The 17,453-nt window shown below is 38.1% G+C and overlaps 1 protein-coding gene across 2 annotated transcripts in view; it reads left to right on the top strand.

Annotated features, from left to right (window-relative positions):
• The window catches only part of PPP1R16A (protein phosphatase 1 regulatory subunit 16A), a 114,086-nt gene that overhangs the window by 58,246 nt on the left and 38,387 nt on the right, over positions 1 to 17,453 (top strand). For both annotated transcript variants that reach the window (XM_051971261.1, XM_051971262.1), the window contains exon 2: positions 2,713 to 4,343. In XM_051971261.1, coding sequence (XP_051827221.1) covers positions 3,965 to 4,343 — 379 coding nt within the window. In that variant the 5' untranslated portion in view covers positions 2,713 to 3,964. The remainder of the gene's footprint in view (positions 1 to 2,712; positions 4,344 to 17,453) is intronic.

Raw genomic sequence — 17,453 nt, 5'->3', positions numbered from 1 at the left:
TTTATTTATTTTAAATTTTTATTATTTATTACTATTTATTATTATTACCATTATTATTTCAGGGAACCATTGATTTCTATTTGGCCTATTCTGGTTTTCAGGGATTTTCTTTCTTGGATAAGTTTACTACTTTGTCTTTTAAGCTACTTATTTAACTTCTAATTAATTTTTTTAGTGTGAAATAATTCACTTTTGCATCTTTATATCTATTTTTTCTAGCTATTTTTTTGTGGAAACCCTTTTTCTTATGCTTATGGTTGATAGATTTGCAATAATTATTGATACTTGTGGGTGTTTCTTTGATTTATTTATTTCTCCAGCTTTATTTCCTGTAGTTCATCATTGTCCCAGATCCAGGGTTTATTCTTTGCTGCACTTTTGATTGGAATGATCAGCCCTGCTTGGTTTTACTTTGGGTTCCTTGAGAATTTGGAGTGACCTCTACCTCTTAAGTTTGACTCCCCTGGATCTTTGAGGTACAAAGCACTGAATCTTTAGGGCCCTTTCTGATATCTCAGGACAAAGTATTAAGTAACAGCCCCCCGTTGTCCCAGTCTCTGCACAGTATTGTAAATAGTCATTGCCTGGTACTGTTCCCTAAGGTTTTCAAAATCCCCAGTGTTGAGCTTTTTGATCATCCTGGGGATTTCTAAAAGGAATCCTCTGATCTTGTTACCTTTCAGCTTAGGGTCTCCATGTAATATTTTTCTAACTCTGGACTCATGACAATCTCTTTTGGGTGAGGAAGGTGGGAAAGAGTTTTCCTTTTACCCCTAGATTTTGACAGTTTTGGCTCATGTGTGGCTTATTCTTTTGTTCATGCAGCCAAATTGGCCAGAAGTTGTCTCCATTGATTTCTGTTGCAGTATCTATTTGTTCACTTATATGTCATGGCATCACCTCCCTGATGTCATGTCCTCTTCAAGAACAGAGGACAAAGAACCAATTTATTATTTGTCAGAATCAAGTCTGGTGCTCCAGTCTTCCTTTCAGCTTCTTTTTTTTTCTAAAATGAAAATGTCCCTCTGACATTCTGGTGTCTGAAAGACACTAGGAATAGGAAAGTGATTATCCTTCTGTCCTCTTCCCTGTTCAGATCACAGTTGGAATATTGTGTTTGGGACTGCATGTCACAGTGTAAAAAGAACATTCATAAACTGGAGAATTTCCAGAAAAGCATGACCTGGGCGATTGGGATTATTCCATGAGTTTATGTTTTGATATGCCACATGAAGATTTTGTGAAGGAACTCAATGTATTTAATATGTAGAAAACTTTAGAGGAACATCATAATTGTCTTCAATTATTTGAAGTATTTGAAGTATGTGAAATATTTCACATGAAGTATGTGAAAAGGGGCTTAGATTTGTTGTTTTTATTTCCTAGGTCCACACTGTGTAAGGGCAGAAAGATAGATTTTAACTGACAGAGCTGTCTAAAAGTAAAAGAAGCTACTATGGCAGGTAGTGAGTTTCCCCCAGAGCATCTTCAAGGAAAATTTGGATGGTTATTTGTCAGGTATATGGTAAAGTGGGATGAAATGTTTATGAAGGTTGAACTAGGTGATCTTTGAAGTTCCTTTCAACTCTGAGATATTCAATTCTAGACTAGATTAGAACAATAATTTATATTTATTTATAATATAAATATATTTATATAGTATTTTATGGTTTACAAAACACTTTTTTTACAGTAATCCTATGGGCTTAAAATAGTGCAGATACTTTTGTCCCCATTTATAAATGAGAAAGTTGAGACTTTGAGAAGTTAAGTAATTTGCAGTCACACAATTTTGTATGAGGAGAAATTTGAAACCTTATCACCTGAATTTAAGTCAAATCTTGCACTCAGCCAGCTTTAACATTCTGTTGTTGACCCATTCATTTATTTAACAAATATTAAGTATCTCCTAAGTCTGAAACATTGTACCTGGTCATTGAGAATACACCAGTGAATGACAAGATCCCCCCCTATCCTTAGCTGTCTAGCAAGATAGGCAACATATGGACAGAAATAGCTTTATTACAAAGAGAGTAGTACATTTAAGAAATTATGAGATGACATTACAGATGACTTTCATCAGAGGAATGAAAGGAGGTAGCATTGGGTTTGCTCTAAAGAATAAATAGGATTTCAGCCCAAAGTTGGCAGAATGGAAAGAGGTGAAAATTGGGCTGACATTCTGGAATAGAAAACAGTTGGCAAGAGTTCCAGTACGGGAAAGCATGGGTTACATTAAGAGGGCAGCTGGTACTCTCATTTACCTGAAGATATACTTGAGGAGAATAGATTGGATCTAGATTGTGGGAAGTCTTGAATATCAGAGTGAGGAGTTTGACCTTTATGTACCAGGCTATTGGGTTTTAAGGGCATTAAAACATTTTAAGCAGTAGCTTTCTATTTGCCCCACCCTAGGAAAACATGACCATGGTTCCTGCTTGAATGAAAACCTCTCATTCTGTTCAGGGTGGGTAGAGAGAGAGGGAAAGTATGCTGTAATGAGGGTATAGGAATAAGGATGGATGGGGGGACAAGGGAAACTTTGGGGCTGTATAGTGTGGAAGTAAGATCTTATGCTACTGTCTAAATTGTCGGTCAGTAGATACTGACCTGGCCACCACACAATTGGTTTGAGAGATCAGACACCTTCTTCTTCCCTTTCCCCTCCTCCTCCATGCCTTCTTTGATGTTTCCTTGTTCTTTCCTCCTCAGGCCTGTAGGAGCTGCCTGCCTGTCTGTCTACGTGAGTGGGGTAGCAAGACAGCAAAAGGTAGTATGTGCCCAGGCAGAGTACACTGGGGATGACCTGAGATACTGCCCCAGCACTGATCTACCTGCCTGCCTACCTTCCCCTGCATTTGGGTTGGAAAGAGGCCCACTCCTCTACTGGACAGGAGCCAGAAAATGGGGGTAAATCAACTTACTACCAAGAAGGGAACCAGCCAGCCAGCTTAACTCCAGCAAAGCCTTGATGGAAATAGTCTTGAGCCTTGGATAGAAGAGGATTAAAAAGGAGAACTTGCTAGAGCTTGGCAGAGAAAGTTTCCTTCAGCATACCATCCTGACAATCTCCTTCCCTTCCTCCATTGATAGCTGATCTCCTGTTCCCTCCCTTTGGGGAGGAGCTGCTCCACTGGCATTCCATCAGTTTATGATGGTAATGGGAGCTATAAACTGACACTGGAAAGCTCAACATTCTGACTAAGCCAGGAGGGGGAGAAAGAAAAAGGAGCAGAAGATTGGAGAGGGTCTGATGATGGGGAACTCTCTGATTGGACCTGTGGATTCTCTGACTTGGAAGGAGGAGGTTAGGCGTACTGCCAGGACCCTTGGAGGGACCATCATTTACTGGTGATTGTTCTCCCTTCCCCTTCCCTTCAGTGGCTTGAGAAGCTGGAACCTCCTTATCAGAGTAATTAGCAGCAGACCCTGGACTGAGAGTGGCCTCTGTCTCAATGACTGCTTCCCTGCCGAGTGGATCCTGCTTGCTGTGCACCACACATACCAGCTGTGCACCCTGACCCTGTGGGGGGAGGCGACGGTAGAAAGGAATTAGGAGGAGGGGTAGGAGAGATCCAGTGCCTCGGGCACTGATCTGAATCGGCACAGTGACAGCCCAGAGGGTCTGGGGTGCTGAGGGGATTGCTTGCTCCACCTTTCCTTCTACCTTCTCCTCAGCTGTCACGGGAGTAGTACTTGACTCCCAGTCTCTTGACACTGAGGTCTAGGCCTTCAGGAACTAGAACTGGAGAGCTTTGGTGAGTGGGGCAGAGAGTGACCAGTTATCAGGCTAGGATTGAGTCACTTGAGTATATTGCTGCTTGGACCCCAGCCTTCCCCACAGACACAAGCCTGGTACTATGGAGCACTTTCTGGCCTTTGGGGCCAAAGGCTCAACTACAGAGCAGCAAACTGATTAACAGCGACAGCGGGATCCCAAGAAGGAGTAGTTGCTGGGCAGGGGATGCCCGCGGAGGTCTTGGATCAGGCCACCAGCCTTATCCTTTGGGTCCAGGCCCAGGCTAGCCTGTTCCCTTCCCTTCCTTATTCTGACTTATCACATCCTACCTGGAGGCAGCCCTTTACCATGGCTGAGCATCTGGAGCTTCTGGCAGAAATGCCCATGGTGGGCAGGATGGGCACCCAGGAACGGCTTAAACATGCACAGAAGAGGAGGGCCCAACAACTGAAGAAGTGGGCCCAGGCTGAAAAGGAGGCCCAGGGCAAGAAGGGCCGTGTGGAAAAAAAATGCAAAACTAATGCTGGAATCAAGGAGAAACGTGTTCTTTTTCCCCCAAGCATCACTTTGTTGGAAGCAGCGGCACGTAATGACCTAGAAGAAGGTAAGGGTCCTGGGAATGGCACCTCTGGGCAGGGAATCACCCTAACCTCCCCAAGTTTCTGTTTGCTAGTCCTCTGAGTGGAGGAAGAGTGAGCCAGAACATCCCATGTGGGTATGCAGTGTGGTTTCCTGGGCACCTGCTCTGAAGCAGTCACCTTTCCTTTATTCTGCTCACCAAATTAGAACAGACAGATTTGTGATAGAAAGAATATTGATTTAAAAGCTAAAATCTTTGTTCTGCCATTTATTAGCTGTCTGATCCCAGAAAAATGGCCTAGTGAGCACTAGCTCTGGAGGCAGAGAATGTGGGTTCAGTTCTCTTTTCTGAAATTTAACAGCTGTATGATTTTGGGCAAATCCACTTAAACTTCTTCAGGCTTCAGTCTTATCTGCAAAAAGAGAGGATTGGATTTGATGGCTTCTAAGGTCCCTTTTAGTTCCTATTTATGATCTTTGGACTCTTAAATTACTTAACTTTTCTAATCTGCAAATTGGGCACAATGATGCTTTTGCTAACTCTTTATGGGGTAGTTGTGACTGCTCTGTAAACTATATTAAAATATGATTTATGTCGGAACAGAAGTGAGTGCAAAGGATGATGTTGTAAAAAAAATTACCCTGGCATGGATTCTGTCAATATGAAGTTATTATAAAATAAAATAAAAAAAAATAAAAATATGATTTATGGTCACCCTTTGTGCAATGAAAGAGGGAAGAAAAAGTTCAGAGGGCTTATGAGGGAGCAGACCTGACTCAGGACAGCTGCTGTTGCCACAAGGGCCTCCTGCTCAGAGTCATGAATATACGCACTGACACATTAGCCCTCCTGTTAATCAGAGGGATGTCTAAAACTGAAGGTGACTGCTGTTCTCTGGGCAGTCTCTAGGCTAGTTTTAGCCATGTCCTCTACTTTTGCAAGCCTGTGCTGCCTGAGATAATACTATTAGAGCTTAATTCATCAAGCATAGATTCATGGGTTTGAGAACTGAAAGGGACTCAAGAGGTCATCTGATCCAATTTTCTCACTTTACAGATAAGAAACCGGAGGTCCAGAAAGGTGAAGGAGGTTTGTTTGAAGGTCATTCAGCTGTAAAGTGGCATGATGACTTCAAATTCAGAGCTGTTTCGAATATGCTATTCTACTACAAGCGTGCCTTGAGTGCTTTACTCTCTGTCCAACCCCTTGCAAAGTGATATTAGGATAATAACTTAGAATTTTAGATTTACCTTGATGTTAGAGCAGGAAGGTAACTTGAAAATCATTAAATTTATTCCTTTCAATTTACAGAGGGAGAATTTACTAGCAATTTTGGGTTTAGTATTCTTTCTATTACACTATATAGAATAAATGCACAAATCCTAGGATCATAGCTCTCGATTTGGAAGGGCCCTTAGAAACCACTGAGTCCAATCTTCATTTTACAGACAAGGAAACTGAAGCACAGAAATAGAGAGGAATTTGTCTTACATAACTGGTCTCTAAAGCAAGATTTTGAACCCAGGCCTTCCTAACTTGAAATCCTTACCTAAAGCCTATTGGAGAGGAAACATTGATATCCACGAAATAACTAGAAAACAATGGTCAGTTGTTAGTCTGTTCTAGAATGTGGGCTAGGAGAAGACAAACCCCTTAGACCAGCCTGTGAGTCAGTAACCAGCAAGGCCTGCATTATTTAGACAGTAATTATTCAGCATTGTTGACAAATGGGCAGGTCAGAGAAGGGGTGAGGCTGGGGCTGTCGGAGAAGGCTTTAAGAAGTAGATGAGACAAACTGGGTGAATACAGAAAACCACTTTAAAAGTAAGTCTGCACCTTAAGGTAGAGAGGTATCATTATTGCCCCATATTAGATAAACGGAGAGGGGGAGGGCAGGACTCTAGTTTGGGCTCAGTTAACTGAGGAAAAGACTGGGATGGCTGGAGTGGAGGGTGTGCCAGGGAAACCTGGAGAGATAAGGCCGATGTGATTGGGCGGGGTCGATCTGTGGAAAGCCTTGAGTGGCTGGTTGAGGAGTTTGAACTGCAGGGGGTCAGCAACCTATGGCCTGTGGCACAGAGGAGCCATGTTGTGTGGCATTCTCAAACTTCTGATGCCCTTCAAGGCTGGGAAACTTGCAGAGACGCTCCTCTTAGGGTATCCACTATGTTCAGGGCCTAAGGGATCTCCGAGGCAGAAAGGGAACAGCAGCCAGAGTTTCCTTCTATTGAACTTTCTGGCCACTTTTATACTTCTAGCACTGTAAGGATCTGAGAACACTGTTGCCACCATTTATGAGGAAAGGCTTCCAGACACAAAGGCCTTTTGTTACTGGTGAGCCAGACATTTCCCTGGAGGATGGCCTTCTCTCACAAATACCCTTTTGCAACAGTCCAGTGCAGAATTTCCTCCTCAGCCTGTGTATCCTTGGAGCTCATATACGCAGCAGCAGTCTGAATTCTGATTGGAGTGGGGAAGAGGGTCATTGTGGGCAGAGCCAGACTGTGAAGAAAGGAGAGAAAAGACTGGGGATAGTCATTATGTCACACCAGAAAGAGCATATATCAGCACATGAGCTCTTGTATCAGCTTTGCCACTGCTTATCCGTATAGTAGACAACTAGGTGATGAAGTAGATAGTGAACTGCACCTAGAGTTGAGGAGACCAAGTTTAAGTTCTTCTTCTGTTACTTAGTATGTGACCCTAGACGTCGGTTAATCTCTTTTGCCTCAGTTTTATTATCTTCAAAATGATATTAATAGCAGGATTGTTGTAAGGATTAAATATTTGTAGTGTTTTACAAATCTTTAGCAGTTAAATAAATGCTACTCTCTACTACTACCACCACCACCTCCCTTACCACCTTTAGAATGCTAGACTATTCATTGCCTTTTTTCTAAGCCTCAATTTCCTTATATGTAAAATAACATTTGTATCATAAAGTCAGTCAGCTAGCATTTATTTTTAATAGCTTTTTATTTTCCCAAATACATACAAAGATAGTTTTCAACATTCACCTTTGCAAAACCTTGTGTTCCAAATTTTTCTCCATCCTTCCCTCTATCTCCTTCCATAAGACAGCAAGCAATCCCACACAGGTTAAACTTGTGCAGTTCTTCTAAACATATGTCATATTCATCATGCTGTGCAAGAAAAATCAGATCAAAAAATAAAAGGACAAAAACAAAACTAAAAAAAAAAAAAAGAGGTGAAAATATTCTTTGATCCACATTCAGTCTCCATGGTTTTCTCTGAATGCAGATGGCATTTTCCATCCCAAGTCTAATGGAATTGTCTTGGATCACTAAATTGCTGAGTAGAGCTAAGGCTCTCATAGTTGATCATCACATAATGTTGCTGTTACTGTGAGGTGTTCTTTTGCTCACTTGCTCACTTCACTCACTTTTCGGTTCTGCACACATATATTGTATCTAGGATATACTGTAACCTATTTAACATGTATAGGACTGCTTGCCATCTGGGGGAAGGTGTGGAGGGAGGGAAGGGAAAAGTCAGAACAGAAGTGAGTGCAAGGGATAATATTGTAAAAAATTATGCAGGCATATGTCCTGTCATTAAAAAGTTATAATATTTAAAAAATATATGTATTGTATAAAAAAAAAGTGCCCAAGTTGGAGTTTTGAAAGAGGAAGTCCCAAGTGCAGCCTGGGGAGGTTGTGGAAGGAAAGTACTTTGTAAACAGTAAAGTACGATAGACATGTAATCTCTAAAGGGAAGTTGTACTTCTCTTCTTTGACTCTGCCTAACTGTGGCTGCTTTTCATATACTCATTTATATTTGCTCTACTTTTGACCTTACAGGTTTAGCCAAAACTCCAAGGGTTTGTTCAGCTTCTTTCTAGAATCATCAGATTACTTGGGTCATAGGCCACAATTTCCATGCCCCTCTGTTTTTCATAACAAGCTTGAGAAAAGACTGTAGGGGACAATTTCATTACTATTTCCCTCAATAATTCTAGTCCTAGAGATACCTCAAGTCCTGTGCATTAGTTGAGCATCTCAGATGTGGGGATCTCCTGAACTATGTCTGCCCTGCTGTTTCACCAGATTTAACAGTCATAAGGAGGAAGAGGATAGCCAGATAGCCAAGGTTTCATGTGCGTGTGTGTGTGTGTGTGTGTGTGTGTGTGTGTGTGTGTGTATACATATACAAAAATATATGATGTGGCTGATGTCAGCAGCAAATGTTAGGTTTGGGGCATGTGAAAAATTGGCCATTCTCTTTGGCAAAAGGTAGATTTATTTAGGAAAAAGGTTATAGAAAAAATGAATGGATATAGTAGACACTAAGAATGATAAATATGAAATAGAATGGAAGAGCATGGAAAGGGTTTTTATGGAAAGTGCAAGTTCCCTAGTGGATTTGCCATTTACAACTAAGAGAAAGTGAGGTTGAGGCATGCCCATAACTAGCAGACTAAATCCTGAAAGGAACTTATTAGCACCCTAAAAAATGAGTTAGGTATAAGAAGGAGAAGTGGGGTCAGGAGAGAAAGGACAGCATCAGGCATGGTGGGGTTAGGAGGATACCGCATGGCCTGGGGGCGGGGTAAGGAGAAAGACACCATGAGTCAGAGTGTCCTGGGGGACTGACCCAAAGGAGGGCAGTAAGTAGTCCCCAGTACGTGGCCTATAAATAGATTAATAGGGAAGATTTAACCTCAGGGACATGACTGGGATTTCTGACAGGACATGGCAAGGTGAGGCTGTTTGAAACCCCTACAGAGGGTGGGTCTTAGGGGCTTGAGATAACTAGGATTTCTAACCCAGAGGGTGGTATCATGGAGCTAAACTGATCTCTGTCAGTGCCTTCTCCCTGCCTGCTCCATGGATCAATTTTATCAATTCTTCTGTTTCTTTCTGTCTACCCCACCCACCATTCAGGACCTCACATATACGTGTGTGTGTATCTTTAAAATTTGAAAAGTTCATGGCGTATATTATGTTATCATGAGGCAGGCATTTCAGGAATCATCATCATTCATACTATCCCAGACAAAGCTAAGAGGAGTGAAGTCACAAAATTGCTAAGTATGGGGATGGTGTTTGAGCCCAACTTCTGCTGCCTGGAGGCCGCACCCAGCACTGTATCCTGAGATATCCCTCCATTTTCTAGATAAGTTTTTTTTTCCCTTGAAGTTTTTCATTATAGCAAATACAGATCTGCCTCTCTTTCTATCACTAGTAATTCTCTTACCACTAGTAGCTCAGTTTTCGCTTCTTTGGATCAAACAGAAAAATCGGTGCACGTGAGCTTTTTTTTTTTTTTTTTTTTTTTTTTTTTGCCTTAATGATTGAGAACTAGAGGAAACCTGATTTCTTGGATTTGATTCTCATCAGAACCAAAAAAAGAAGTAGTTGTTAAGGATAGACAACTACGGCTTAGAATTTGTGATAGAAGACAGCCAACCAGAGGCTGATGTGTTTCCTAATTATTCAAAGGTTTTAGAGAAAGGATAAATAGAATACCATGGCTTAAAATTTATCTAGGAGTAATGGGCATCTCAAGAATGAGTTTGTTTCTCTCTACAGCTTTAGCAATTCAATGAGAAGAACAAGAAAAAGTTATTTAAAGTGACTTCTGTAAATGCACAAAAACCAGTTTTGATTTTTGAAAGATGGTAGTAACAAAAATTCAGGCAGCTAGGTGGCGCACTGGATAGAACATTGAGTTTAGAATCCAGAAAACTCATCTTCATTAATTTAAATTTGACCTCACAGTCACTTATTATTCTGGGTAAGTCACAACTTACCCAGTTTGCCTCAGTATCCTCATGTGTAAATGAATTGGAGAAGGTAATAGCAAACTACTCTGGTATCTTTGCCAAGAAAACTCCAAATGGGGTTACAAAGAGTTGGAAAGAACTGAAACAAGTAGCTTATATTTAGATAGCATTTTAAGGTTTGCAAAACACTTCACATAGATAATTTGATATAATCCTATGATATAGGTACTGTTATTATCCATCCCTATTTTATAGATGAGGACCTTAGGCTCAGAGAGCTTAAGTGATTTGTCCAGAATCATAGTTTGTGAATGATTAAGGTGGGATTTGAACCCAGGTCTGTTTATGTTCATATTCAGCACTCCCCTCTGATAGACTGCTTTTCATTAGCAGAAGATGGAAGCAAGAGAAAGTAAGGAAAGATAAATACAGATGTTTGACACATCTGAAGGAATAGTATTAGGAGTGTGAAATCCCAGAATGGACTGAGACTAGGGAAGAAAGCTGTGGACAAAAAAAAGGTAGTCTATTTTTTAAGCTGTATTGAGGAAAATAGGAGAATCAGAGAAAAGGAATAGTACCATTACTTGTAGATAGATTAGGTCAGAGTTGTCAACAACATTCAATTTAGGCATTGTATTCCCCAGGACAGATCAAACCAGATTAGAATGTAATTGGGAAATATTTAACAAAATGAATAAAAATAAATACAATATAGATAGTATTAATATGTGGTTTATAAGTCAGTGCGTGGTTATATGATCCTTATGTATGATTTAATTCATCCATTTTAGAAAACACTTCTTACTTTTTGTCTCTGCATAGGAGAATAATCTGTCTTTTTATCGGAAATGACAGGGGAAAAAAATGATACCCGAGAAATGGAGGAAGGTAAAAGAAAATGCCTAACTGCCCTTGATCAGTTCAAATCACAAGGCTCAGATGAACTAATTATAAAATATGGAATTTCAAAATTGGAAGGGAGTTTAGCAATTATCTGGTTCATTCCATACCAACCAAGGACTAATCCCCAGAGCAAGTGGTAATCCACCCTCTACATGAAAATCATCAATGAGGAAAAACCTATTACTCTTCTGAGGTAGCCCATTCTACTTTTGGATTGCTGTAACATTAGGAAATTCCTCTTATCAATCCTAAACTTGTTTCTTTATAGCTTTCTCTCATTGTTCCTTGTCCAGCCCTCTGGAGACATACCAAAGAAGTATAATCTGTTTTCCACCTGATGGCTCTTTTAAATTGAAAAGACGACTTTCATGTAACCTCTGAATTTTCTCTTCTCTTTCCAAATACCTACATTTCCTCCAACTGAAGTTCTTGTGGCATAGATTTGAGAGCTTCACCAAACTGGTCATTCTCTTCTGAACGTTATCTATTTATCAATGGACTTCCTAAATTGTGGCACTCAGCATAGAACACAGGTCTTCTGTGATATGTATACCCAGAACATCGTAATAATATCCTACCCTAGTGAACAAAAAGAACCAATATGTGGTTTCTGCCTACTATCAGTGGTCTTGGAAAGATTTTGAAAAATGGGGGAGATGCTTTAGAATTAGAGAAGGATGCTATCCTTTCTAAAAAAGGGAAGAGAATGGGACCTGCAAATTATAGTCCAGTGAACTTGACTTTGATTTGACAAAATTCTACAACATATTATTAAAGGAATGAACAGTGAACACCTCAAAATTAAGCAATGACAAATAGCCAGGATAGCTCCATCAAGAATGGGTCATGCCAGAATAATAGATTATTTTTTAACAGAATAACTAGACTGGAATGCTGTAGATATGGTTTACCTAGATTTTGACAAAACTTCTGATAGTCTTTCATGCTATTACAAACTCATTCTTGGGATGCCCATTACTAGATAAATTTTAATTCATGCATTTCATAGGGCAGCTATGAATTATATCATAATAAATGATATTATATCATAATAATCATATAATATCATAGGTAAATTCTGGAACTTGCTTAATGGCCAGACCCAAAGAATAGTCATTAATCATTTAAAATCAGTTATAAAGGAAGACTCCAGTGGAGGACTTCACAAATCTGTGCTTAGCCCCATGAAAAAGCATAGCTAACATTCTTATCAAATTTGCAGATATGACAAAAAGTCAGAAAAGTTAGCACATATTGGATGACAAAATCCAAAAAGATTTTTGTCTGTTTGTCTTCCTCCCTCCCTCCTTTCTTTCCTCTTTCTCTCCCTTCCTCCCTTCCTTTTTTCATTCCTTCATACTTTCCTGCCTGCCAGGCAATTGGGGATAAGTAACTTGCCCAGGGTCACACAGCAAGTGTTAAGTATCTGAGACCTGATTGAACTCAGAACCTCCTAACTTCAGGGCCAGTGCTCTCTTCACCAAAAACTTTTTGAAAGAAAAGGAATAAATATAGACTTTTATACTTTTGTTCAAAAAAATTAAATTCACAAAGGCAATATGGGAGAGATGGGCTTAACAAGGGTTCTCCAGAAAAAAAGACTTGGAAGTTTCAGTGGAATGAAAGCTCACTATGATTCAACAATGTGATGGGCCAAACAAGAAAGTGCTTATAATCTTAGGCTTTGTTAATTGATAATCTTGTGTACTCACCCTTTGATTATCATGTTTAGTTCTGTATGCTACATTTTAGAAAGGATATTGATAAACTGAAGAGCATCCAGAAAAAAACAGCCATTAAGATGAGGAATCTCATGCCCTATGAAAATGGTTGAAAGACCTGGAGAAGAGATGACTTACAGGGACATGATAGATGTCTTTTGTTATTTGAAGAGCTTGTTTCAGAGGCTATGTACTGATTTTGCTTGAAACTAGGAACAATGAGGGGAAGTTGCAAAGAGGCAAATTTAGGTCTTCAGAATAGAAGAAAAACTTTTCCAACAGTTATCCCAAAATAGAATGTTTTGTACTTCAGTAGAGATTTTATTGGAAACAATCATTGAAAGTGACCTCAGACAGCACCTTGTTCAGTCTGCTTCTTTTACAAATGAGGAAAGGGAAGCTAAGGGAGGTTAAATGACTTGTCCTAGCTTATAGAGGTAATAAGCCTCAGAGGTGGAATTTGAACTCCTATCTTTTCACTGGACCATGGTTCCTCCGTCTTGTAGTAGGTATTATTTTTCAATTATGAGATGGACTAGGCCAATAGTTTCAAACTCAGTAACTAATGTCACTAAGTCATACATAAAAATCTTTGTGGGCACCATATTGACATAGAAACCCATATGTTTTAGTATTGTCATTATTATTAATAACATATTTACCACATATTACCCATATTATGTTGTATTCTTATTTATTTTGTTCAGTATTTCCTAATTATATTTTAATCTTGTTCAAACTACACTCAGAAGTGTTGAAGACTGTATTAAAAGGCTGCACATTTGATACCTCTGGACTAGATAACCTATGAGGTTTCATGTACTTGTGAGATTATGCGATTCTACGAGAAGCCTTTTAATTCTTGTGTATTACTAGCCTCTTTCCCATCCCCTGCACACCAATCTTCTCTTTCTTAGGCTAAGTATTCCTAAACAATCCTCTTATGGCCTGATTTTCAATCTTTTCACTATTTTGTTCACCCTCTCCTGGGCAAACCAGTTCTAAAATTTGGCTCCCAAAGACGAATATAATAATTAGTATATTGTCTCATCTGATAATTTACATTTATCTCATATGAATTTTTTTTGGTTTTGTTTTTTTTGTTGAGGCAATTAAATGACTTGCCCAGAGTCACACAGCTAGGAATTGTTAACTGTCTGAGGATAGATTTGAACTCTGGTTCTCCTGACTTCAGGGCTAGTGCTTTATTCACTGCGCCACCTACCTGCCCCATATGAAATTATTTATGAACACTCAAAATATAACATGAGATTCATTTGAGATAATGGGAATTTAAGTTCTTTCAAACCATACATTTAAAAGGAACTATCATCCTGTCACCTGAGTACCCTTTCCAGGAGTGCAGATCAAAACCCCTCTTGACACTTCATTTTGTATAGCACTTGTTTGTGTCCCATAAGATCTTATCAAGAGGTCTACTCGGTGTCTTAGAAGTATTATTCTAAGTTGCTTGATGTTACATGGAAACTGGTTAAACACATGAGTTACCCTATTTGGCATCTCTCACTTTTGATGCTAGACAATTCCACTTCCTTTCTGTCTCTACATCAGTTTTATGATATATTTTATTAATGAGCAGATACTTAATAAATATCTGCTCATTAATAAAATATATCATAAAATTGATTTTTATTAAGTACCTATTTGAATCCATTAGATAAGTAATTGAAAATTTTTAAGTGGAAATGGACAACAGGAATGATATTGATACTAATTATAATAATTTCACTCAGAAGTTTATCCAATGTAAATTAATTGCCACAGTGAGGACACCAAAAAAACCTAGGAAATGTCTTCTTTAGAAAATACTTGCTAAAGGAGAGATAAGGTTGCCAAAGGTAATCCTTAATTAAAATATAAATTTATTTATGGATCTTATGAATAAGGATGATGATAATCAGTAGAGAGAAACTCATCAAACTATACAAAGTCAAAATCACTACAAAGTCACACAATACAAAGTCACACTATACAATACAAAATCACAAAATCTTTACAAGTACATTAAAGATGAAAGTGGAAGAACAGAAGAAAAATAGAAGAGATTCACAAGAACCATCTTAACAAACTTTTCCATCAAAGATAGTAAAACTGTCATCCTTAGACTATCATAGTCCCAGATATGCTTAGGTAGAAATAGTAAATGAAAGAATAAGTGGGGAATATGAAGCTGAATTGGACAAAATGTAAACAGAGGAAATCCATGCTGGAGGCAATATTAATTGTGAAGGTACTGAGGAATCAATATATAAAGTATGAAGGAAGGGAAATAGATTTTTTAAAAGCCTTGCACCTTATTAATACAAAGAACATCATTAAATACTATTCCATATGCCAAAAGAATATCAGTAATTATGGAATTATATATCTTCTCTCTCACCTATACAAAATCTTTATGAAAATTATCTATACATGAATGGAGGGCATTAATTTTGAGGGTATTAGTAGGGAAAAATCACTATCATAAGAAATATTCAACAATAGACTGCATCTTTACCTTTTATAATTAACTGGCAGATATACAGAATATAAGATTGTGCTTCGAGTATACAGATTTCTGCTCCCAAGAAAAGGAAGCATTTGATTCAGTAAAAAATTAAAGCTGCATTGTGGATTTTTTACTTTTTTTTTTAGAAAATTAAAAGTTTTTTTCTTCAGTCAAAAATCTGCTTTGTTTTCCTCCCATCTCTTCCCATTACAATCTCGTTTACTACAAGATGTATTTCTTCCATGCATCAAGACATGATTATTCTATATATCTTTGAAAATACAACAGAAATAACCTTATTTAATGATCCTTTGATTATAAATTTCAGGTGAACCATGAAACAAGAGAGGTATCTCACTAAAGATGTTCTTCACTTTGATGGGGGAGATCCAGGGCAGAATACAGGAAGGAAGAGGGATTGTAAATGATAAGGTCTTTCAGATGCTTTTATATTTTTGGATAACATTTCATCAAGGTCCAGAATACTGCATAGACATGGAATCACTCAAAATAGTTTGACCTGCCTGTCTATATGGAAAGACTGAAGGAATAAAATATTCCTGTAGTCCAAATTTTAACTTGCATTTGAATTTACAGCATAAAGAGCTTGCATTATTAAAGTTTTTATAATTTTATACAAATCGATGAGTTGAGCCATGAAGAAGATAGCAAAATGGATTATTTTTGGAGAATTGCAAAGCTTGGGAAAATAGGCATATTGATGCATTGTTAGAGCTGTGAATTGGTCCAGCCATTCTGGGAGTCAATTTGAAACAATGCCCCCAAAGTCACTGAATTGTGCATATTCTTTGATATGGTGATATGCTACTAGGCCTATAGCAGTTCTTATACTGGCAAAGAGCTAGAAAATAAGGAGATGCCCATTAAATGGAAAATGACTGAACAAGTTATGGTATATGAATGTAGTAGAATTTTGTTATGCCATAAGAAGTAATGAAAATGATAGTTTCAAAGTATATAGGAAGACTAATGAACTGATACAAAAGGCAGTAAGCAGAACGAGAACAGTTTACACTAGCATTGTAAAGACAACTTTATAAGGTATAAGAACTCTGATTAATTCAATGACTAGCCACAAGTTGTTGGTTATTTTTAATAAAAGCTTTTTATTTTTCAAAATACATACAAGATAGTTTTCAATAATTCACCCTCACAAAACCTTGTGTTACAAATTTTTCTCCCTTCTTTCCTCCCTCCCTTTTCCCCTAGACAGCAAGTAATCTAATATAGGTTAAACATGTTCAGTTCTTCTAAATATATGTCATGTTGCGCAAGAAAAATAAGATCAAAAGGGGGAAAAAACATGAGAAAAAAAGCAAATAACAAAAAAAGGTATGCTCTCAAAAAATACTGTGCTTTGATCCATGTTCAGTTTTAATAATTCTCTTTCTGGATGCAGATGACTCTTACCATCACAAGTCTATTGGAATTACTTTGAATCACCTCACTGTTGAAAAGTGTTAAGTCCATCACAATTGATTGTCACATAATCTTGTTGTTGCTGTGTACAGTGTCCTCTTGGTTCTATTTATTTCACTTAGAATCAATTCATATAAGTTTTTCTAGCCAGTCATAGTTTTAAAGGAGCAGTGATGAAGCATGCTATAGCATTTTTCGGATGCAGATAATGAAGGAATTTGTTTTGCTATGAATCTGTTCTATTTTTGTAAATTAAAGTTTTTTATTTTCAAAACATATGCATGGATAATTTTTCAACATTGACCCTTGCAGTTTTCCTCCCCTTCCCCCCTAGATGGCAAGTAATCCAATATTTGCTAAACATGTTAAAATATGTATTAAATCCAACATATGTAGTCATATTTATACAATTATCTTGTCACACAAGAAAAATAACAAAAAGCAAAAAAAAAAAAAAAAAATGAGAAGGAAAACAAAATGCAAACAAACAATAACAAAATGATCCACACTCAGTTCCCACAGTCCTTTCTCTGAGATGGCTCTCTTCATCACAAAATCATTGGTATTGGAATTATTCTTATTGTTGAAAAGAGCCATGTCCATCAAAATTGATCATTGTTTAATCTTGTTGTTGCTGTGTATGATGATCTCCTGGTTCTGCTCATTTCACTTAGCATCAGTTCATAAAAGTTTCTCCAGGCCTCTCTGAAATCATCCTTCTGATCATTTCTTTTAGAACAATAATATTTCACAACATTCATATACCATAACTTATTCAGCCATTCTCCAACTGATGGACATCCACCCAGTTC

Source organism: Antechinus flavipes, chromosome 1 (assembly GCF_016432865.1).
Source record: "Antechinus flavipes isolate AdamAnt ecotype Samford, QLD, Australia chromosome 1, AdamAnt_v2, whole genome shotgun sequence".
NCBI lineage: Eukaryota > Metazoa > Chordata > Mammalia > Dasyuromorphia > Dasyuridae > Antechinus > Antechinus flavipes.
Note: the sequence above shows the minus strand (reverse complement) of the source record. Positions and strands in the feature narration are given on the sequence as shown.